The 25,529-nt window shown below is 41.5% G+C and overlaps 1 protein-coding gene across 1 annotated transcript in view; it reads right to left on the bottom strand.

Annotated features, from left to right (window-relative positions):
- KBTBD12 (kelch repeat and BTB domain containing 12) overlaps positions 1-25,529 on the bottom strand; it is a 1,334,674-nt gene that overhangs the window by 835,823 nt on the left and 473,322 nt on the right. Inside the window, exon 4 of the mRNA XM_044078545.1 lies at positions 13,189-13,339. Coding sequence (XP_043934480.1) covers positions 13,189-13,339 — 151 coding nt within the window. The remainder of the gene's footprint in view (positions 1-13,188; positions 13,340-25,529) is intronic.

Here is a 25,529-nt window from a genome sequence, read left to right as displayed (position 1 = left end):
TAGTTTTAGGTACATCAGCGTGTATGGAAAAAGCAGAGCAGAACACTCTAAAGAAGGGAGTACTACTACTTTTTTTATAAATAAAGAAGAAGAAGGAGAACAATAATAGTGGCAAACACGTAAGTGTATGGGAAGGGATTATCAACAATGACAGTGAAGGTATACTAATGCATGGAAAAATAGAAAACGAAAGAAAAATATTTTTAAAGGAAGGTATCTAAATTTTAAGTAGAAATTACCAAAAATTGAAGTTAGCTTGATAGCAGAGGCATCTGTCTATAAAAGCAGCAAATGAGATCTGAGGGAACTGAGGAAGGGGCTTATGGGTAAGGGTGAAGCTCGAGACTTTGCCTGTGTGAGCTGTAGTAATGGCCAAGTCAGTTCCAAAATCGGAACCCAACCCATATGTCAAGGATAAAATGACGCTTGACAACATCAGATCAAATAGTTATGTACCTCACAAATGCCTGCAGACAAGACCTTTAACTAGACAGAAATGAATAACTCAAGTCACAAAACACTACTGAGTACTAGGGATGAAAGTATTGTAATATCCCTCAAGGGCTCAGGTCACTGCTCCATGCCAAATGGTGCCAGAGAGATGCTATCCTGAGAACTTGCATATGCCCTCAACAACAGCTAAAATTTTAAGAAAGAGTATATTTTTGACAAAGAATCATTACAAATCTTAGTAAGTATAAGTGCTGGAAATTATTACTGTCACTAAACAAATATTGTTAAGCAGTTTAACACTATTACAAAACACCATTTGAGAAAACAAAGTTACAGTAATATTTGCAACCGAGAATACATATGATTTAAGGATGCTGGATGACAACTACAATTAAATGAGATGAACCTTTATGAAAGTAATCTGAAATCTATATTATCAAGTAGTGGCTTACTGCTCATATCCATGTTGTTCTATTCCCCTAACTGTACATTTTAAAATGAAGGCATACAGAATACACAATGAATAATCATGCAGAAATGTGAACATGTACTCCAGTAAGTGTATCAGTTGTGCTCCAGATACTGTGAGTAAAACGGGCACTGAATCACAGTTCAAGTGTATTTATTATTCTGCATGTAATAGCAGCAATTCACAATGCATTACTAACTGACTGATGAACTAACTGGTTATCCTCCAGTGTGCTTTTTATCAGTGGCTGGGTATTTATAAATGATGTGAATACAATATTGTAATCATATATGTACCCAGTAATATAAAAGATTCATTCATATACATTTGACTATTTTATTTCATTTTATGTATCCCCATTCTGGTAGTATTTGAAAGAGATGAGTCAAAGTTCATTGATGCCTACTTCAAAGTGCCATTTCAAAAATTGCATTCACTACAACATCAGCCAATCGTGTTTTTGATGAATTAACCATAAGTTCACATCCTTTGTTACTTGTTATGTTCTAAGCCATCTAACCATGTTTCATGAATCTCCTTCCAACTATAAGACCATCAACCTCTTTTTGGGGGGGGTTGATCCTTCAAGAAAAAGTTATCAGTGCCTATTTTACTGTTAATGATTCCAAAACCAATGAGTAAGTTAGAGTGAAACTTGATGTTATTCTTGGCTTGCCTTAAACAGCAACAACTGCACAAACTAGCATGCAAATATATCTACACGGTATGCCTATTAATGTTCCTGTCTGACTCTAAGGAAGAGAATTAGACTAAAGGAGTAGCAAGATATAGCAATCCATGAGGCTCTTTATTGACTAATGAGGTGAGATTTTCTATTGTATTAACATCTCTTCAGGTCTGAGAAGCCAGACTGGAGAGTAAACTGATGAGACTAATCAGAGATAAGCATGCTACTTATTACCTTTATTCAGAAAGTACAGTTGTGTAAGTAAACTTACCATGACAGTACTTGTTTAATTGATCATTGCTGCAGTAGCCTTAGCTACATGGGTTATATCTTGCTAAGAATATAACAGCTGGCCAGCTTCCAAATTTTAAGGGCACCTACATGTGCCCAAACCATTAGTCAACTCAAGCTGAGCTGACAAAAAAAAAAAAAAAAAACAGGTTTGCATACCAAGCCCTTCAGAGATTTAATGCCAACAGAGAAAGGGGAAGGTAAAGCCCTAACTAGGATAATGCTAGGAAAATAAAAATAAAGGTCTTCATCTTGGCAACAAAAATATGCCAAAATAAGGGGACGGAAGGAGGCAGGGAGTGACTCCTGTAGCAGTGATCATTCAAATACCTAGTGTTGTGGTATGTTTACTTACACAGCTGTATTATGTTCCTCATTTGATCACTGCTGGGAGATTACCATAGCTCAAACTATAGGGAGGAGGGATGATAAGGGTCCAGCAGCCCCTTGAGAATGGTCCTAGCAAAGCCTATCCTGGTCCTGGAGAAGGAATGCAGTTTGTAGTGCTTTGTAAAGGTATGTACATAGGACAAAGTTGCTTCTTCTAGAATACATCTAGAATCCATTCTTTCCAAAAAGTCACAGATGAAGCCAATGCCCTGATAGAATAAGCCTTGACCTAACCTGGAAGTGTTTTATTATGGTGGGTATAGCACAAGTTGTCCTTTTTTTCTCACCTTCACATGAAATAAACAAATTATCTGAGCTCCTGAAAGGTTTGTTCTGTCAAGATAGCACCTGAGCTGTTTGTGGACCTCCAAGATATGTAGTATCCCACCTCCCTCATTTTTGGGTTCTGAAACGAAGACAGGCAGATGGATAGTTAGGTTTAAGGTAAACTGAAACACCACTTTAAGCGTAAATGAAAGATTAGTTCAAAAAGAAACTCCATCTTTGTGGAAAATTAAATAAGGTTGACCCTCCATAACAGCTGCAGCTCAGATACTCATAGTTATAGTATATCTATCATTATATGCAGATTTAGAAAAGATAGGATAAAGCTCAGGGGCTCAAACAGGAACTGAGTTCCTACAGACATATCTGTCAGGTCTTTCACTGTTATGGACACAGGAAAGGAGGGGAGGGAAGGTTGACGAAGAATGAAAATGGACAACACAGATGAAACGTTATGATGAGTACATATCTTCTTTATCTGATGTTATCATTTTCATTCGTTCGTCAACCTGTGGGCCAGAGTTCCCAGCTACAATAACTTTGGGTGGCCCTCGTAGAAGGATATTCTGGAACACTGGGAAAATAAAGGCAGCTCTGTTTCTAGAAACAATATCCAGTTTGTAATGTGCAACAATGGTATGAGAGTTCAGCCAAACAGCAGCTGCACAAATGTCCCCAGTTGAAACTCTGGACCAGAAGGCTTGAGATGTAGGCATAGATCTAGTAGAATGAGCTTTCACATGCTTAGGCAATGGAATACTTTTGGAAGAATATACATGAGATATGCAATGTGTAATCCATTTAGCCAAACTGACTCTGGAAACTGGCTTTCCCATTCTAACCTTTGAGAAGGAGACAAACAGCTGGTCAGTTTTTCGGAAAGATTTTGTTCCATCTAGGTAAAAATGTAATTGTCTATGAACATCTAGAAGATGGAGTATATTCACCTTTCTTTTGGAAATTGGGGAAGAAAACTGGTAGGTTCATGACCTGATTGATATGTTTTTTGGAGGAAACCTTGGGCAAAAAGGAAGGCTCTGTAAGCAAGGTCACTATCTTTGTGAAAAATCAAATGTGGGGATTTGGATAACAGTGCTTGCAATTCAGATAACCTTCTAGCTGAAGTGATGGTTACCAAAAATGCAGACTTCCAGGAAATATATTTTAGTCTACCTATGCTGAGAGTTCAAAGGGGGGTTGAACAAGAGTTTGCAAAATCATGGTAAATTTCCAAGGAGAAGTGGGATCCTTTATAGGTCGAAGTTAAAAGGTACCCCTGAGGAAGGTCTTACACAATTTAGAGGAAACAAGAGATAATTAATTTACTCCAATGTGATAATTTGAGATGGCTGTAAGTTGTACTTTAATAGTACAAAAACTTGCCCCATCTTGAAAAACTGAAGCAAGAAAGTCTAGAACTTCAGGGATAGTAGCTGTGAAAGTGTCCAAATGTTTTTGTTGAGCCCAAATCAAGAATCTCTTCCATTTACTTTTATAGATTTCACTGATAGAAGCTTCATGTTAGGATATTGAAATCCTCTGAACTAGGGAAGAAAGCCTGGTGTTTCCAGCCATCATCAGAACTGAAGAAACCATATGGTTAGTTTTAGTCCTGGAAGATCTGGGTGAATCTGCACTGCTGGGTGGGACAGGAGGTCTGGATACAGTTCCAGAGTCCACCGAAGGCATATTAAGTCAGACCAAAGGAAGGGGAACTAGAACTGTCAAGGCCAAAGGGGGGAAGAGGATAGCCTTGCTTTTCAATCTCTGCTTTCTGAAGAAACTTGGGTATGAGGAGTAGGGGAGGGTAAGCATAAAGAAGACAGGAGGACCAAACAATGACTACAGCATCTCTTGGTAACTGTCTCTGAGGAGGAATCAGGGCAAAGAACCTGTTGGATTTGTTGCTGAAGGCAGATGCAAAGCGGTTGCAGCAGGGTTGTTGCCATTTGTGGAAAATCATGTTTGTCACTCACTAATTTAGAAACCACTCCTGAGGCATCAGGATAACTCTCCTAAGCCTGTCAGCTAGAATGTTGGACTTCCCTGGAATGTGCATTGTGGTTAGGAAGCACTTGGAAGAAATCACCCATTGCCAAACCCTCACTGCTTCTTGGCACAGGGGGTAAGATCTGATTCTGCCCTGCTTGTACCATACCACATAAATGTTGTCTGTTTGTACTGAAATAGTCCCTAGAGGGAGAAAGCTCTGATGGGCTTGCAATGCTAGAAGCACTGCTCTCATTTCTAGAACACTGATATGCAAATTGATCTCCTGTATCGATCACGTGCCTTGTACTATCCAACCAGGTAATGTTCCCCCCACCCCAGCTGGGAAGCGTCAGTTGTCAGTGTGGCATTGGGGGGAGGATGAACAAAGGGTTGATCTTGTTTGACTTCTTCCAAGTGGAGCCACCACAGAAGCGAGTCTTTACACACTCAGGACAACTTGATGGGATGATTCAGCGGGCATAAGTGTAAGGAGCATTGGACCGCCAGAGTCCACTGAAAGATTCTCATGTGTAAGTGTGCTGTTTGAATCAAGGTTACCCTGGTAGCCATCAAACCCAATGTTCTGAGGACTATACCTGTTGGGAGTGTTGAGATAGCCAGGACTTGACTGATATGCAATCTTAAAGTGGAAATCCTGTCTGGAGAGAGGTAGGCTAGACAAATGGCTGTGTCCAGACATGCTCCTATAAAGTCTATCAGGTACAGGTTACAGATGAGATTTTGCATGCTGATCGTGATGCCCAAGGTAGGAGCTAGATGTAGTAGATAGACTCTGGCTTGTAATAGTAGATGCCTGGTTGATGAGGTAAGCAGCCAGTCATCTAGATAAGGAAACACACTGAATCCATGCAGTCTCAAGTGAGCTGCTACTACTGCTAAGCATTTGGTGAACACCCTGGCGCTATGGTGAGACCAAAGGGGCATATTCTGAATTGATAATAACTGGCCCCCAGCCAGAAGTGTTGAAACCTTCTGGAATGCCTGTTCATTTTGATATGATAGTATGTGTCCTGAAGGTCACCTGAGCACATCCAGTTGTCCTTTTGCAGCAGTGGTAGAATGGACTGGACCATGACCATTCAGAACTTCTAATTGTCTATTGATTTGTTTAGGGATGTTAGGTCCAAAATTGGCCTCAGATCTCCTATCTTTTTTGGCAGTAAAAAGGACCTTGAGTAGATTCCGGATCTGATTTGGTCTGCTGGGACCATCTGGATGACTCTTTTTTTCTAGCTGCTTTGTAATTTGTAATGCGGTTTCTCCATCTGATTGGGTGGAACATTGGGGAGATTTTTTCCTTTTTTGGTATTTGTAAAAATGGAAGAGTATATCCTTTGGATATGATCCTTTGCACCCAATGATCATTTGTGATGGTTAATCAGGTGTCTGGGTACAAGGACAAGCACCTCCCACCCTGACTGCCTCCAGAGAGGGACAATAGGGCAATATCTCTGGAGAGCAAAAAGGATCTGTCCGGGAATGAATCTCGTGATCCTTGATTGTGCGGACCCCCTCTGAAGCATGGGTGGCATCTACCATTATAGTTGTTTCCCTCTCTGCCTCTGGAAGAAAAGTCTTTCTGTGGTTCCTGAAAAGGACCTTGAGACTTTTTGAAACACATTGTCTTACCACCATGCTGGTTCCTGAAAAAAGGGTCTTTGTGGGGTAGAAAAATGGATTCCGATGGCAGACAAGGTCTTTCCGTCTTTCTCACTATGGGAGAGGGTCTCTTTAACAGTGGGGCCAAACAATGACAATCCATCAAAAGGAATACTGATGAAGAATGCATTGAAAGGTTCCATGAAGTCACAAAGTCACATCCAGACATGATGCCTTAAAGCAATACCTGAACCAGCAGCCCTTGAGATACCCTCTGCGGCATGTGAGATGTAGGATAGTCAGTCTGAAGGAAAGGGGTTTCTGTTCCTCTGCAGACATGGGTCCTGGAACAGAGATAGAGAGTTCCTTAAGTTCCTCTGTAGTTTGATGAAGTGTGCCTGGTAGTTCAGCGATCACAATGTAAAGGTCACTGATGCATAGACCCACTTCTGAAATCTGTCCAAAGCCATAGACTCCCTGTTAGGGGGATGGACAGTGGAGTTTTGCTCTGCTAGCTACTTCTTGGTGGCTGTCGCAACAATCATGGCATCTACAGGGATACACTTTGTCCAATGCTGTCTGTTTGTGGGAGCACTGAGGATGTTGTTGGGTCATTTGGGGATAGGTTTCACAGCATCCGGCTCCTTCCACGCCCTGCAGAAGACAAGGTCAATAAGGTTGTCCATGGGGGGGATACCCAAGATGCGGGTGGAGCAGACCAGAAGGCTTCCAACAACACTGATTTCTCCTGGGTAGGGTTTTGGGCAGACCATCTACCTTTTTGGCAAAGATTTCAAGAATGTCTCCAAATGAGACATCTTCAGGTGGAGATCTCGGGAACCCTTCCCCCTCATCAAAGTTGGTGTCCTCTGTAATGGATTCTTCAGGAAAATCCAGGTGCCTCCTTTTGCACAGTCTCTTATGAGGGACCTACTCAGTGGAATGCTCCAGGGAGGAATCTAAAGAGATGGGGGGAGGGGCTCCGAATCTGGAATTGACTGGAAGATCTTCTGAGTTGACTGTCCTAGAGGTGGTTGAAGAGAGGACTCAGGCACTGGATTCAAAGCAGGGGTGGGATACGGATCCGAGGATGTGAGTGTCAGACTGAGGAATTTTGTGCCCACAGGAAGTGCATTTTTTAAAACCAAACAGTTTATCAGACATGATGTACACAAACTATACTCTCTAAAAAGAAATAAAAAAGGGAAACTACAAAGTGGAAGAGAAAGTTAGACAGAGATGAAACCAATGAAGAAGTAGACATGAACAAAGAGATTTTGCTTTCTCTATATCAGGGTAGGGTGGTTCGAAAAAAGAAAACTAAAGAGGACGTAGAGAACTAAGGAATCCACAAAAAAACTCACTAACCCACTTGAAGCTCGAGAGAATCTCAATCCTGGTCTATTCTGATGAACGGCAAATGAGATCTGAGGTAATCTGGGGGAATAAGGTGTTATGGGTAAGGGAGGAGCTCAAGAATCAGATCCTAGGGCTATAGAAAGAGGCCAAGTCAGATCCGAGGACTGGATCTGAACCCACAGGTTGAGGAATGAATGAAAATGACATCAGATTGTTTGTTATGAGTGGAGGCAAAATGTATTTGCAGTGTTCCCCACAGCTGGATCCATTTCTGGAAGACCCCATGATTCAATTTCCATTCGTAAGGGTCTGGCCTGGTAATACTCAGCTTGTCAGCAACACAGTTTTGATCAGATGGTATGTAAGATGCCTGTAGAGTGAGATTGTGCTGAAGACCAATATCTCTAGCTACCATGGGTAGTCTGCACAGAGAGTAAGATCTGGTTACCCCCCTGCTTGTTTATATACAACATTACTGTGGTGTTATCTGTAAACACCTGCAGAGGTCCTGCAGATCAAAGATGGTTTAAGAATTGAGTGCATTTAGAAGTGCCAACATCTCTTTTATATTTATGTGTTTGGTCTGCCATTTTTTATACAAAAGATCTTACACTTTTATCCCAAAAGACACTACTGCCCAAGGAAAGTCTGAAGCGCCTATTGTGACCAACATTGCTGGAGCTGGGAGGGACAATGGCAGGCCAGGATTCTGAAAATTTTAGTCCCTCCACCAAAGAATCCCTCTTTACACAATCCCAAAACTGGAATCTGGAATGTCGGGGGACACTGATGCTGTGATCACAGAGATTTCAGGTAACACTGGACTTTTCTCATGTGGCATCTTGGAAGAGGTGGTATGAGAATTTTAGATGCCGTGAAACCCAGAATCCTGAGAAATTCCATTGCTGAGACAGTAGTCTAAGAGGAAAAACTTAGGAATAGGTCTAGATACAGATCTGCAATTTCCTGTGGAAGAAAAAATCTTTGAATGAAGTATCCATTAGACATACTAGGAAAACAATTCTGTAAGGTGGAGTCTCTTGGAACCCCTGTCTGTATAAATCTCTCATCCAGGTAAGATATTTCTGACACTCTGAAAAAGACTGTAAAGATAAGCAAGCAATCTAAATAAGGAAAAATGTGAATGCTTTGAAATCTGCCATAGCATATCACAGGAGCTAGACACGTTGTCAATACCCCTGGAGTACAGATAGACCAAAGGGTAATGTAGCGATCTGATAATATGATCCAGACACAGAAAACCTTAAGAAGCATCTGCAATCTGGATCTGTAGGAACGTGATGATATGCTTCTATTAATCTAAGGTCACAAAAAAACTCACATGGAGAATAAGAAGTAACAGGCTGAGTAGGGACAACATTTTGAACTTGGAAACTATTGCAAACAGATTCAAACATTTTGAACTTGGGCACTATCACAAACAGGTTCAAAAAGGAAAGATCCAGAACTAAGCTCCAAGAATCTTCTTCCTTTGGCACCGGCAACATTTCTGAATAAATCCTTCTCTTAACTGAGTAGGAGGGACAGCTTCTATCACCCCCTCAGACAGCAGATGCTATATGACAGAAGGAAAGAGTTTGATTTGGCAGATGTGTGAGAATCCCTCAGAAAGGATGAAGAGACTCCCACTGCCCTCTGTAACATTGATAAATTACTTTCAGAACCCATCAGTCTGAAACAATCTGTTGCCACATTCAGTAATGAAGGTTCAGACTTTGTGGAAGAATTTGCCAGGGTAGCAAAGGGAATGGGAGTCATGCAAATAGTTATTCCAACTTATTGGAATAACTCCTTACCCAATAGGAGATCAATCTTATTTACTGTTTTCTTACAAATGTTTCTTTTATAGCGTTTTCAGAAGATTTAAAACCTCAGTACAATGGTGACTCTGTACTACTGATCTCTAATGTATAAACATGTAAATATGCATTGTATACTATACTAAGTTGCTATTTTACTGTGCTTATGTTTTACTATACAATTTTTATTAATTGCTTAATTGTTTCTATGTCTACTATGTTTTATGGAGCTTTTGCCTCGGGCCTCCACTGAAAACGGGCTCCTTGAGCCCAGTGGACCTCCCCAGTCATCAAACTGGAAATAAATAAATAAATTATACTGTCAATTATTTTGGGAGGTTCCTCCTATCTTTTTGGAATCTCCTTGCCATGCATTGCTGTTTAAATATTTGACTACCAGCAGCTTGCCAAGCTTGTTTATTTAGCTTTTTAAAGAAAATTGTAAAAAAAGTATTAAATCCTTTGACAAACATAGAGAAGGAAGCCTGAAAATTTTGAGAGATTCCTTGAATCAAAGTACTTCTCTCATCACAATTTTTAAGGATATCCACAGTAGATGGTTCAAAAATGAATTATTTCTCCAAGGAGAGTTCAAAGTTTAATTTTTGACATCTGGAAGGATATAAAAACTCAGCCAAGCAAACCTCCTCATAATAGTTCCAGTGACAGCAGCCCTGGAAGTGGCATAAGCAGAAACGTAAGCACATTTTAAACAATGAGTAGCCACCTAGAGAAGAAACCACGTGACACAGGACAGATTCCTCCTCAGAAGAGAAAACAGATGCCATAATATTCATCATTTTCTCAAAGAGGCAAGCATAAAACGTGTTACTATTAGAATGCCAAAAGCTTAAAATAGCGAACGACCTAAAGGTTGGAAATGCCGTATCTCGATCTTGGTACAGTAAGGATTGGAATATTTGCCCTTTCCTCACTGTAGTGCAATGTTGGAGTTGGTATATATATATATATATATATATATATATATATATATATATATATATATATATATATATTTAACAGGAGGTGTTCGTGGTCTTGTATTTTTGACCTCCTTTAGGTCATTGGCGATTTTGGATTTTTGTTTATGTAATGTAGACCCGCATAAAACATGTGAGCTTGACAGAAGAGAATTTGAAAAACGAGAGTTGCAGAAAGGCGCACTTTTTACCAACTCCATCAAAAGCTTTCCTATCCTTCTCAGGAGGAGAGGAATTGAAATTAACCAAATGTTTAACAGCAGCTGAGTTCACTAAAGCAATAGCTGGTGGGTCAGATCTGGGATGAGTGTATAAAAGACGTATAAGGCTGAGAAACTTTAAACAATCTATCTGCTTTTTAAGGACAGCAAATTGGCTGTCAGCTAAGTTAAAGACTGTGCCAAAAACATCCTCCAGTGCTGAAAGGACAACAAGAATTGGGTCCATCCATCCTCAACCCCTTTTTCTCATTTTGCACATGCAGTTGGGGTGTCACTTCAACAGTGACAATCATCTTCAGCCAATGTTTACACCACTGGGTGGCTAGCCCTGCAGCAGTAGTTCATTCTGTAGCACTCACTCGCACACACACACTCACATCTATGGCCAATTTGGAGTGTCCAATACACCTATTGTATGTCTTTGGAATGTGGGACCGAGTAACCCAGAGGAAACCCATGTGACCACAGGGAGGACATGCAGACTCTACACAGAAGGTACCTCAGCCAAGAACTGAACTGGAGAATCTCTTGCTGTGAGGTGAAAATGATAACCACTGCACCGCAAGAGGAATTTGGTAACTGTTTGAAATACTGGCACCTGCAAATGTGGAGACTGAATGACCAAAAGATCAAACTTACAGATACTAAGTCCAAGATGCATTTTTTTCAATATATTCCCTTTTCTCCAAATTACAGTGATCTCTGAGTTGATATATACAAGTTTGGGGCTGTGTGGTGCAGGGGGCTTGCCCCCCTGCAAAAAGAGGTTTTAAAGAGAAGAATAATCTTCGAGATTCACTCTTCTCCTGTGTTTTCAAGTCTTTTTTCCACATGTCAGCACTTGAATTGGGGTTGGATTTGGAAATTCCAGTTGCAATAAATCTTAATACTTCTTCAGTTACTATGGAATATCATTAGGTTCCTATTGAAACAACTGATTCTTTCCTGAAATACTTTCAGAAAAAGAGAATCCTTCAGAGAGACTGGCCAAATCCACACTCTCCTCAAGACTTTGAATCAGAAGTCTAAGGAAACAATAGAATCTGCCCCTTCACAATCATTTTGTGGTTCAAACACTTGAACCTCTTCAGAAAATTAACAATATATTTTTTCTTTTACCAGAAACGGCTAAATTGTAAGGGTCAGGAGCCTGAACTATACCCTCAGATAAGCCCAAAAGATCATGCTTGTCCAAAGTAACAGAGACAACGGAAGAAAGATGCCTAATTCTTTACTTCTTTTTGACAGGAATTTCTGAAGAAGCCGGTCCAAATTTACCAAGAAAAAAAACTTCCTAGGGATGGACACATAATCCTGGTTAGGCAGAATGGTATTCCTTGACCCTTCTCACAAGGCCAACAATATTGGATTTTCCTTTCCGATTAAGGGTACTCCAACAGCTGCAGAGGATGTGCCTAAATCCCTGGTCCATGGTGGTTACTGGGACTACACAACAGAGAGGCAGGAAAAAATTAATAGGCTGAGGAACCAGAAATAGTTACAGCAAAGTTACCCATCTGCAGCTGAGGCTCTTTAGCAGGCTACTGTGGAAGTAAATACTATTCAGTAATTTTCTTCTTTTTGTGGCTGGAAGAAGGAAGATTTGAGGAGATGCTATGTTGTTCCATGGTTAATCTGAAAATTATGCCTGATACCTGGGGAAGCCTAGCAGCAGCAGTCATTAAAGTAGGTAAGTAGTAAAAAAGTAACTTTTTCCCTGTACAACACATAATACTAAGCACTTTAAACACTTATCCTAGGCCCAAACAGTACAATAACACAACTTTTGCCAGAGAAAAAGTAGTTTTAAATTATTTTTAATACATTTTTAATACAAAAGTAAAAAAGTGATGCTCCACTCAAAAAGGAACTAAAAGTCATATGACAATCTAAATTAAAAAATACACTTCTTCATAGCTTTAAAATTATTAATTTATAGAAAAAGTAAAAAGTAAAGTGGAAAGTTTTTCACATGAAGGGAGCTTATCTGCCCAGCAATGGAGCAACATTAGCCAACAGATGATCTTCGAAAGACAACAAGAAGAGCATTCTTCAGTGGCAGGAAAGCTCTGAAGGGCCTGCCACCCAAACCTGTCTCTTTAGGTAGTTCTGCTTGAGCAAGGCTACTGCAGCAGTGATCAAATGATGAACATAACTTGTTATGCTACAGATAAGATGAAACATGGATAATGGAATGAAACTGACATAAGGGAAGCTCTTATTAACTACAGTTACATCTGAGTGAACCCAGAAGAACTAGACCATTAAACTATTCCCCTTCGTTCATCCCCTAGCTTAACTACAAACTATTTTATTGAATGTGGTGGGTGGGGTAATCAGATACAGCAAGTTCTAAAGACAGTTCCTATTACAGAGTGCCAACAGTTGGATGACTGTGTTTGCAAATGATTTACCACTAGAAAATGTTCAGGGATTGCAAATGAACTGTAAGATTAAACCTGAGGTAAAAGCTTATTTTTTTAGACCTCAGCTAAGCTGATGAAACATTTGAAGTTATTTAAATGGTATAACGTGTGTCACTAACTTCAAAGTTTACAGCAAGATGCACTGCCTAAAAAGAAAAGAATGAACTAACTCTTAAATGTAAATATTCCCTTACCTAATGCATATATCTCATGATTGACTACTGCAATACCAAAACGATATTTGGAGAATGTCATCAACCCACACTCTGTCCATGCATCCTGTGAAGGGTCGTACCGAAACATTCTGTTGTTAAGTCGCTCAGGTTCATCTTCAGGAAGAGTCACCTGTACAACAAAAATGACAACCATGCAATAAAGGATTATTTTAGTTGTTTATTTCTGCAAACAAAAACATTACATTCAAAATAAATACAATAAATAGCAGCAAGGGACCCTTAAGGAATGCTTTACACAATTTTAAGGAAGCTAGACATAAATGATCCATGACCAGGTGAAAATGTGAGACGGCAGCCAATTGTACCATGACAGTTGAATAACTAGTTCTATCATTAAAATGGAGGCTAGAAAATCAAGAGTAATCAGAAATGGTGTAGAAAATGGGTCTAAATGTCTTTGATGGGACCAAATATAAAATCTTTTCCATTTATTTTTAAAAATTCTCCTTGCAGAGGGTTTTTGGGATGATATTAAAGTGTGGTGAATGGGAGATGAAAGCCTGGAATGTCTAGCCATCATTGGAAGTGTAGAAGCCATGAAGTCAATTTGAGAGATAACATGGTGGGCTGAGATAACCCAGATGGGTGAGACAAAAGATCTTAAACAAGCTCCAGCATCCAGATGGGGTAAACTGGGAGAGGCCATAGAAAGGGGAACCACACTTGGCGAGGCCAGAATGGGACAATTGGAATAACTCTGCTCTTCCACTTTAATTCTTTCTGAATGAGCTACGGGTTGACAGGAGTGGGAGGGGAGGCATACAATGGACCTAAGGGCCAATTGTGAACCAGACAGTGTTTTGTTGACTGCCATTCTGGGGGGATCAGGGCAAAGTACCTGTTTCACTTGGCCTTTTGGGGAGAAGCAAAGAGGTCATAGCTATTAACCCCATCAGCAAAATATGATTTCTACCACTGAATGATTGCGAGACCACTTTGTGAGGAAGTAAGATGGATCTGCTCAGTTTGTCTGCTAGCAATGTTGTTCTTCCCCAGAATATGCACTGTCAAGAGAAAGCATTTGGAAGAGATCTCCCATTGCCAAACTCTCATTGCCTCCCTACAAAGTGGGTTAGACCTAGCTCCCCCTTGTTTGCTGATGTAACAGACCACTGACATATTGTCAGTAGAAATTGCAATCATTTCTAGAGGGAGAACATCTTGAAATGCCTGCAACACCAGTAGGACTGTTCTAATTTCTAGGACATTGATGTGAAGATTGGCCTCTATCTGGGACCATCTGCCCTGGACTGTTCTTCCTAAGTAATGTCTTCTCCACCCCAGTTGACGCATCAGTAGTCACTGTGGCTCTGGGAGAGGGAAGATGGAAAGGACAGCCCTGGAAACATCCTCTGCATGAATCCAACATGCTATGTGTCGTCCACAAACACAGTTATGATGCAAATGGGCATCATCACTGGCTGATGTTTAATTGACCATTGTACTGCTAGAGTCGACTACAGTACTCTCATGTGAAAGCATGCCAAGAGGTCCAGTAGTATGGAGGCTGACATTGAACCCAGTAGTTGCAGAATTAACTTGGCTGGAGGTGAAAAAAAGTAAGGATGTGCAATGCCTGTTTCCTTAAAGTATCCAGTCTTTTTTGTGGCAGGCTTACCTCTTATGTCCAGGTATCTAGATGGGCTCCCATGAACTCCAGAGTTTGAGTTGGGTAGAGATGGTGCAAGTAATCCCTGGCTTGAATTAGTAGAGGCTTGGAGGAAGCAGATAAGAGCCAGTTGTCTAGATACAGAAACACCCAGAATCCCTGGAGTCTCAGGTGAGCTGAAACCAATGCTGTGCATTTGGTAAACACCCTATGCGTTGTGGTGAGACTATTAAGGGCATTGCTCTGAACTGGTAATGACTGGCTCCCAGCTGGAAGTGTAGATTTCTTCTGGAGCACCTGTATATTTTGGTATGATAGTACACATCCTGAAGATCTATACATCACATCCAATTGTCCTTCCTTATGAGAGGAAGGAGGGACTGAACTATGACCATCTGGAACTTCATGTGTTTTACTTTACAAACTGGTTTAGATTGTTGAGATCCATAATTGGTCTTAGATCCCCAGCCTTCTTTGGCACTAAAAACAGTCTTGAGTAAGTTCTGGATCCTTGCTGATTTAGTGGGACCAGCTGGATGACTCTTTGTCTAGCAACTTTTATATTTCTGTAGCTGCAGCTTTCCTCTGACTGGGTGGAGCATTGGGAATTATTTTCTTGTGTTTTGCGGGAAAAGGGGAAAATGATATGTAATAAAAAGAAGTTATGTACTTACCATAATGTTTCATATGTGTTGTCCATTTTCATTCCTCCTCAGTCTGTGGGTTTTGGATCTGAGCCTTGGATCACATTCAGCCTCTTTACAAGCTTAGAATTTGAAGCTTGAGCTCCTCCTCTCCTAACCATAATACCTAATTTCCCCCAAATTACCTCAGACCAAATTTGCTGCAAACATATTACAAACTGTAGATATTCACATATATATCTATACAAGTAGGGACTTACTGTAAAGAGACAGAACAAAGTTCAGGAGCTCAAACAGGAACAATGGTTCCTATAAACATATCCATCAGGTCTCTCACAGTCATGGACAGGGGAAAGGAGGGTGGGGAGGTCAAGAAAGAATGAAAACAGACAACACAGATGGAACATTATGGTAAGTACATAACTTATTTATCTGATGTTGTCATTTTCATTCATTCCTCAACCTGTTGGACAGAGTCCCCAACTACAATAATCTAGGGTGGCCCTCATGGAAGGATATTCCAAGGCACTGCAGAGCCAAAAGCAGCCCTATTCCTGGAAAAGATGTCTAGTTTATAGTTCATGATAAAAGTATAAGAACTTGACCAAGAAGCAGCTGCACAAATATCATCAACAGACACTCTTGACCAAAAGGCTTGAGATGTTGCTATGGATGTAGTAGAATGAGCTTTGATGTGTCTAGGTAAAGAAATATTTCTCGATGAATAAACAAAAGAAATACAGTCTCTTAACCATTTAGCTACCATGGTTTTTGGCAACTGCTTTCCTTTTCTTTACATTTGAGAAAGATATGAACAACTGGTCAGATTTTCTGAAAGATTTAGTTCTGTCCAGGTAAAATGCAACTCTTTATGAACATCTAGTAGATGCAGTGTGCATTCTCTTTTCTTTTGAAAACTGGAAAAGAAAGCAGGTAAATTAATAGACTGATTGATGTTGCTTTGTATAGTAACTTTAGGCAAATAGGATGGATTGGTATGCAAAGTAATTCTATCTTTATGAAAAAACAAATAAGAAGATATAGAAGAGAGGGCTTGTAGTTCAGAGACTCTTCTTGCCAAATTAATAGCTACTAAAAGAGCTATTTTCCACGAGAGAAATTTCAAATGTACCTTAGCTACAGGTTCAAAGTGGGGAAGAACTAATGTCTGCAAAATCATAGTTACATCCCAAGGAGGAGCTGGATCTTTGACTGGGGGACAAAATAAAAAGGTACCCTTAATGGAAGCCTTGCATAGTCTCAATGAAGAATCTTCTCCAACATGAAAATATGAAGAAGGCATCTGCCGAAAGCGCTCATCGTTTGGACAATTTTATCTTTTCAGCTTTTTACTCTCTAGTGAAGTATATGTTTTTGTCAGCTTTGTTTACAAGGCAGCTATTAATTGTGCTATTAACTGTGCTTTAACAACTTGAAGCCTAAAGGTGTGGATGTTAATCACTAGGTTACTTATTTCAGTGAAGTTTGCATTTTGTCAGCTTCTCTTTTTAAGCTTTCAATAAATTGAGTTTTAACAGCCTGAAGTTTGAAGCTGTGGATGACAACTGTTTGGATACTCAACTACTTTCAGTTCATCATATTCTAGTGAAGTTTACATCCTATCAGCTTCACTTTTTAAGCAATTAATAAATTGTGTTTTAACAGTCTGAAGCCTGAAGCTGTGGATGACACCTAAGGTTTTTTTTTTCTTTGAAAATCTGAAGTGGCTGCTAGCTGAACTTTTACAGTTCAATAGCTGGCTCCATTTTGGAAAAGGGAAGCCAGAAAACCCAACACTGCTGAAGTAGGAGCCGTAAAAGGATCTATTTGCTTCTGTTGAGCCCATATGGACAATCTTTTCCATTTAGTCCTGTAGGTTTTCCTGGTAGATGCTTTGTGGGAAGAAATCAAAATCTTTTGAAATGGGGATGAAAGCCTGGAATGTCTAGCCATCACTGGAATTGGAGAAACCATGCAGTCAGTTTGAGGCTTTGAAGGTGCGGATGAGTTTGCCCAGAGGGGTGGGACAGAAGATCTGGAATTGGTTCCAGTTCATGGCGGGCAAATCTGGTGAGACCAAAGGAAGGTGAACCAGACTTGTCAAGGCCAGAAAGGAGCAATGAGGATTACTTTGCTCTTCAACCTGCATGCTTTCTGAAGAAATATGGGAATCATGGGAAAAGGAGGAATGCATAGAGTAGACGGGGGGGGTAACAATGAACTACATCATCTCTAGGTGACTGTCCCTGAAGGACAGATCAAGGCAAAGAAACTGCTGCATTTGTTATTGAGTGGGGACGCAAAGAGATCACAGCAAGACTGACCCCATTTGAGGAAGATCATGTTTGCCACTGACTGATTCAAAGACCACTCGTGAGACATCAGTAAAACTCTGCACAGCCTGTCTGCTAGGATGTTGTACTCCCCCGGAATGTGTGCCACAGTTAGGAAGCAGTTGGTAGAGATTGCCCATTGCCACATTCTCATTGCTTCTTGACACACACGGTAAGATCTGGTTCCTCCTTGTTTGTTAATATACCAAACTACTGACATATTGTCCGTTTGTCTCTCAATTGTCTCTAGAAGGAGAAAGATGCTTGTAATGCTAGAAAGACCACTCTCATCTCTAGAAAGTCGATATGCAATTTGCACTCCTGTGACGTCCATGTGTCTTGGACTCTCTGACCTAGAAAATGCCCCCACCCACCCCACCACAGATGGGAGGCATCCATGGTCAATGTGGCGTTTGGTGGGGGAAGAACAAAGTGGTGTCCTTGACTGACTTCCGCGGAATGAAGTCACAAGAGGAAAGAGTCTTTGCACACCTATGATAGCTTGATTAGATGGTTTTAATGAGTATCGGTATAGTGACCACTGGACTGATAACATCCATTGTAGGATTCTCATGTGTAAGCGTGCTGTAGGTAATGTGGTTATCATGGCAGCCATGGAACCAGAGCCCTGAGTACTAAGCTTGCTGGAGGAACTGGTACTTCCAAAATTTGTCTAATATGCAGCCTTAAATTAGAAATCCTGTCTGGTCTGGAGTCAAGTATACTAAAGTTTGGTTATGTCAAGATGTGCTCCTATAAAGTCTATGGTTTGAACAGGTTGTAACTGCGATTTCTTCTTATTGATGGTTATGCCAAGAGTGGCAGCTAATTGTAACAGATAGTCCCTGGCTTGGAGGAGTAGATGTCTGGTTGGAGCAGTTAGGAGCCAGTTGTCCAGGTAAGGAAACACGTGGAATCCCTGCAGTCTTTGGTGAGCTGCAACTACTGCCATGAGTTTGGTGAGCATCCTGGGGGCTGTGGTGAGACCAAACAGAAGCATTCTGAATTGATAATGGCTGTCCCCAAGCCTGAAGTGAAGATATCTTCTGGAGCGTCTGTTACATGCATTCTTCAGGTCTATAGAGCACTTCCAGTCTCCAGTTTCAGTAGAGGCAAAATGGACTTAACCGTGACCATCCTGATCTTTGAGTTTTTTACTTATTTGTTCAGAGATGTCAGATCCAGAACTGGCCTTAGATCTCTTGTCTGTTTTGGTACTAAAAAGAATCTTGAGTAGATGCCCACCCTGATTTGGTTGGGAGGGACCTCCTGGATGACTTTTTTTTTGAAGCAGCTTTGAAACTTCTAAAGCTGCTGCCTCCCTCTGATTGGGTGGAATATCAGGGAGGTAAGCTCTTGGTCTGAGAAGATTTAAAAAGGGAATGGAGTAACTTCTGGATACAATACTTTGCACCCATTGGTCATTTATAATGGCTAGCCAGGCTTCTGGGTGCAAGGATAAGCACCTCCGACTGCCTCCACAGAAGGACAGTCGGGCCACATTTCAGGGGTGCTGAAAAGGTCTATCCAAGACTGATTCCTGAGAGCCTTGATTCTGCCGACCTCCACTGCCATGAGGGAGGTGTCTGCCATTATAACTGTTTGCCATCTGCCTCTGGGGAAAAATTCTCCCTGAGATTAGAGAAAAGGACCCTGAGACTTCTTGAAACACAATTTTTTACCACCATACTGATTTATGGAGAAGGATCTTTGTGGGGTAGAAAACCAGATTCTGAAGGCAGACAAAGTCTTTCCATTTTTCTCAATATGGGAGAGTGCGTCTTTAACTGTTGAGCCAAACACCGACAATCCATCAAAAGGTGCACTGACGAATGGGTCTATATCATATGAGTGAATCGCATAAATTGCGAATGCTCATAATATTGAACGTACCAGACCTTGAACTTCCTACTGTGGGGGGCTGTGCTCCCCCCCCCCACTAAATATATATTCCAACTCTGAGATCGCACTACAGTGAGGAAAGGGCAAATATCCCATTCTTCACTGTACCACAATCTCAGAAAAAGCACTTCGAGGTCAGGTACGTTCGATATTATGAGCATTCACAATTTGTGCGGTTCCCTCATATGATATAGACCCCTGACGAATGGTGCTTTGAAAGGTTCCAAGAAGCCACAAAGCTGCATCCAGGCATGACACCTAATGGCGCTGCCTGAACTGGTGGCCCTAGAGATGCCCTATGCAGCATGGGAAATTAACATCATGGATACATTGGAAATTGATTGAAGAGTAGTCATTCTGGAGAAACAGGTCTTCTGTTCCTCATCAGATATGGACTCAGGGACAGGGCTAGAGAGTTCCTTGACTAAGTCCCTCTGTAGCTTCATAAAGTGAGATAAATAGTTCAATGCTGACAAAGCAAAGGTGGCAGAAGTGTAAACTCTCTTGGCAAACCTGTCACAAGCCCTAGACTCCCTGTTAGGGGGATGGACACTGGAGCTTTCCCGAGACAGCTCCTTTTTGGTGGCTGCCACAACAACCATTACATCTACAGGGATTGGTCCAATGAGCTCTGTCTAGCGTGGCACTAAGTATCCTATCTGCCCATTTGGGAATGGGATCTACAGTGTCCAGTTCCTTCCATGCCTTGGTAGATACTAGGTCAATAAGAGCATCTGTAGTGGGGACACCCAAGATGTAGATGGGCCATACCCAAAAGCCTCCAAAAGCACCATTTCCTCAGGGGTGGGGTTTTGGGCAGACCAACCACCTTTCTGATAAAGGATCTCTAAGATGTCTGCAAAAGAGACATCATCAGGTGGAGCTCTTGGGGACCACTCCTCTTTCTTGAAATCAGTGTCTATCATGACTGATTCTTGGGGGGAATCCAGGTGTTTCCTATTACACTTTCTCTTCCGGGGACCTCCTCAGTGGGATGCTCCTGAGAGGTATCAAAAGAGATCTAGGGTCCCACAGGTGGAAGAGATTGGAGCTGTCCCAGTGGTAGAAGTGAGGCCTCAGTCACAGATCCCATGGAGGTGGGGAGCAATTACAATGGCGTGAGGACCAGGATCCTCCTGGGATGGGAGAGAACCCTCTCCACCACCATGAAGGCAGAAGGACTCCGAGAACCCAAGACCCATCCATCCGGAGCCAAAACTATCAGAGTGGACTTCTCCCAAGCCCCGGACTCCCACCACCGAGCTGTTAAATGCTGAAGCTCCAAGAGGAAGGGATGCCTCTGAAAACTTCAGAGTCTACGTAAGCCCCCAGACTCGATACTGAGGCTTAGGATCTGAGACGTTCTAGACCCCAATGCAGTTGGAGCCAAATGTGTCAAGGAAATGGTCAGAGTCGAAGTAATAACCACTACCAGTTCTGACGTCTCAGTTCTTGGGACCATTGGATCTGGCAATTTTAAAGCAGAGGGTTGGATTGGAGAAGAAGCTACAGGATGAAAGGCTGAATGTCTGCTCACGGATTCGGTGGGGGAATGAGCTGGAAAACCCCCCATCTGGGTCTGTGTCTAAAAAAATTGCCTCATCAATCTATTCACATCATTCTTGGACAAACTACGAGAAGACCTGATGGAGGAGGAAGATGATGGCGGCCTGGACACTCTTTTGGGAGAGATCTCCTGTGAAGTAGAAAATCTCTGTGCCAAATATCCCGGCTCCAAGGAAGTAAGTGGAGCATGTGGTGAAGAAGAGCCTGGAACTGTTGGATTTGCAGGCTTCAGATTCAAGGTATTTGGAGTTTTTTTTATCGACACAGAGGTCGAAGAGGAGAATCTGTCCGGGGAACATTTTCTGTGCATCCAGGTCTCCTTGTGGTTTTTAGTGGGGGTTTGAACCTCTGAAGTGGAGGGCAAAGAATAGACTTGAGAAGGAATCAAGCCCTTTAAAATCAGCTTGTTTCAATGATCTGCCAGCGCACATGGATGAAAACCCTCACAGATGCTGTTAAGTAGTGTCTAGGTGTGCTGGGCCTAGACAGTAAACACACTCTCTGTGGGCATCAGACAGCAGGATCTTGTGCACATAGGAAGTGCATTTTTTTAAACATTAATGGTTTATCTGGCTTATTAGCCATGATACACAACTTAGCTTTAGTTTTTAAAAAGGAAGAAGAAGAAGAAAGAATGAAAGGGAGAGGAAAGAGCATGGAAGACAGAAACCCTGACAAAAAAAGGAATCTACACTAACTAAAACCTTTTTTTCCCTTTTAAACTATGAAGTAACAGGGTAGGAGAAAAACAGAACAACAAATAATGGCCCAAAGACTGACTTACAAGACCTTCCTATGTGAGAACTGGTTACAGCGCTCAAGAGTGATGAAACCTCAATGCTTCTACAATGAGCAGCAAACAAGATCTGGGGTAATTTGGGGGAATGAGGTATTATGGGTAGGAGAGGAGGAGCTCAGACTTTGAATCCTAAGCTTGCACAGCAGCTGAGTAGGATCTGTAGGTTGGATCTGAAACCCACTGGTTGAGAAACGAATGAAAACGACAACTTGAGATCTTTTGGATATAATATTCTGCACCCGAGAATCTTTGGTAATGGCTATCTGGCTTGTGAGTGCAAAGACAGGTGTTCCCTGACTGCCTCCAGAGTGCAGCAGTCGGGTAACCCTTCTGGGGCACTGATAGGGCTTCCCTGAGAAAGGAACTCTGAAGCTCTGATGTTTTGAGCCACCTCTGCTGCAAGGGTGGCATCTCCCAATAGAATTCCCCCATATACCGTGAGGGGATCTTTCTCCATAGGAGTGTAGGAAAGTACCTTGTGACTTTCTGAACCACAATTTTCTGTCACCTCTCTGGTTACGGGGAAAAAGTCCCCTGAAGGGTAGAAAACTGGATTCCCATGGCAGAAAGAGTCTTGCTCACTCCTAGAAAGAGTCTTTTTCAACTTAAAACCAAAAAATGAGCTTCTAAGATTGTTCCGCTATGTTTTACCCATCCGTACACATAAATATGTAATGGTCTCAATTTATGTTTCCTGTAAACTTCCTTTTTCCTGTCATGATGTTGTTTTAGCCTCCTGTAAACTTCTTTTTTCTCTGATATAATATTGTTTTAGCCTCCTAAAATGTTCCCGCAATTGTGTATCTTTTTGTCTTCACAGCTACGTTATGACACAATTTATGTCTTAAATTTTATGTGTCAATTTACATTTTCTAATAATGTTTGTAATGCTCTGGAGCTTTTCTCCTTGCATCTCTGCTGAAAATGGGCACTGGCTCAGTCAGACCACCCCAGTTAACTAATGTCAAATAAGTAAATAAATGAGAATACATCAAAGGGGTGCTGATGAATGAAGACTTGAAGGGCTCCGCAAAGTCAAAAAGAGATGCATCCAGGCATGCCTTTGAATGGTTAAGCCTGAACCTGCCACTCTAGTAGCTTCTTCTGAGGCATGACAGATCAATCTCATGGAAGCATTGGATAAAGACTGGAAGGTGTCTAGTTGTGAGAAAACTGTTTTCTTATCTGCCACAGACATGGACCAGGAGAGGGCATCAGAAAACTGCTTGAGCAGTTCCCTCTGAAATCTTATAACATGTACCAAATAGTTCATAAACCAGAGAGTAAAAGTTGCTTGCTGTGCAAAAATGCTTCCCAAATCTGTCCAAAGCCCTAGATTCCCTATTAAGAGGCTGGACAGTGGAGCCCTGTTCTGCTAGTTCTCTCCAAGTGGTTGATGTAACCACCACAGCATCTGCAGGAGGGCTCTTGCTCCAAATAGGCCTATCTTTTAGTGCAACAAGATACTTGTTTGGACATTTGGGAATGGGCTTCGTAACATCTGGATCCTTCCAAGTCCAGTGAGAAACGAGGTCAACCATTTCATCAGCCAGGGGGACTACCCAGGTCATAGCTGAGCTGGTTCCATAAGACTCAAGGAACACTGACTCCTCTTGTGAAGAGATTCAGAAGACCAACCTCCTTTCTGTTTCAAAGTTCAAGAATCTCTCTGAATAAACATCCTCAAGGGGTGATCTGGGGGACCTTTCTCCTTCATCAGAGTTAAAAACTCTGGTGAAGAGTCTAGATGCCTCCTTTCACATGTCCACTTCTTAAAGGGCTCTTCAGGGGGAGGTCCTGGAAAGGACTCAGAAGTGCCAGCAGTGTCATGTATGAGGACAGGCTCAAGGTTTGACCAGACCAGCTGTCATGATGGGACAGGATGAAAAGACCCAGCCTCCACAGTAGGCAGATAAAAGTAGGGTGGACCCACGGGGATAAGAATATTTTTTCCATCAAAGAGGAGAAAGCTCTCTCTTCTACCTTGAAAGTTGAAGCCATGGGAGACTACACTCTCACCCCAAATGGATTCAAATTTGCTGTCTTCCCTCATCTTCTTTGGGCTCTGCTTTGCCCGAGAAAATTGCTAAGATGTCAGATCCTATCACCTACAAGGGTGCAAGTCTAACAAAAACTAAACCTTCAGATCTGTCCTCGTGTTCGGATCCAACTAAGTCATAGTCTGACTCACCTAGATTTTCACCATAGCCAGACTCTTTGAGACTTCACTCTGTCTTTGTTGGATCCAGAAGGATCTCAGAGCTGTAGCATTTGCACCGGATCTAGGGGGCTTGGATCGATTTTGATGCTCTCAGAGCTGTCCCTTCCTTTTGGAGTTTCAGTGTTGGCTAACTCAGCTGTGACTTCTGATTCGAGGATGGAGCTAGGGGGGGGGGGTTGGATTTAGGCCTTCACAGGCTTTTTCCTCGACTCTCTTAAATTTTCCTGTTGCTTTTCCTGAAAATTTCTTAGATGAAGGAGCTCCAGAGCGAGATAAAGTATAAGATGGGAGAAAACCTTTGAGGATTTACTTATTTTTTTCTCTCAACCAAAATCCTGTTACTGAAACCAGAACAAATATTACAATTAACATTAAGATGGCCTGGGCCCAGGCAATGGACACAATGAAAATGACTGTCAGATTTAAGAATCTTGTGTCCACAAGTGGAACATTTTTTAAAGCCAGTAAGCTTTTCTGATACAGTAGAAAAAGTAAGGGAAAATATCAACAATGATAATTATAAATACCTAATTATAGGTAAAGGAACAAAAATACTAGCAATGGTAACAGAAACATGTACCACAGGAATAGCCACAAAACGTACAAGGGCTTAAGGCCTAAGCACTAACTCCACCAAGAAAGACCAGAATTTACTTCTTTAAAAGGGGTAAGAACAGAAAGGTTTAATCCCATGGAAAAGGAGAAATATGGAAAACTATACAGAAAAATACCAAAAAAAAAAAAACCTGCACTTACCTAAATTAGCCTACTCAAGCTAACAGTGACCACATCTTATCGCTGAGTGGCAAACAGGATCTGGGGTATTTCAGGAGTAGTTGGGGGATTAGAGGTAAGGGAAGGAGCTTGACCTATGAAGGAGCATGACCTATGGAGCCTAAAGTCTACTGAGTGGCCTAGGAGAGATGCAAGGTCACATCCAAGACCCATCAGTTGAGGAACAGATGAAAAATACAACATTGTTATATTCAACTCCAAAGTCGCTAAATGTTTTACTAAAGCAACTTTTCCATAAATGCAGTTACCAACTCCAGCACAGTACATCTACTGCTCAGTGATTTTAAATGGCATCCCTCAACTGCCATTTTCAAACAGTGATCCGATCAAATCAAACCTGACTATAAATTCCATCAAAATCACTGTTTTTCAATGCAGAGCTACTACTCCACCCCTCTATGCCCAAGTTCAACAATAGGGATCATGAAAG

Source organism: Protopterus annectens, chromosome 7.part1, assembly GCF_019279795.1.
Source record: "Protopterus annectens isolate FY-2018-M chromosome 7.part1, PAN1.0, whole genome shotgun sequence".
Classification (NCBI taxonomy): Eukaryota; Metazoa; Chordata; order Ceratodontiformes; family Protopteridae; genus Protopterus; species Protopterus annectens.
This window is presented reverse-complemented; position numbering and strand designations above follow the sequence as displayed.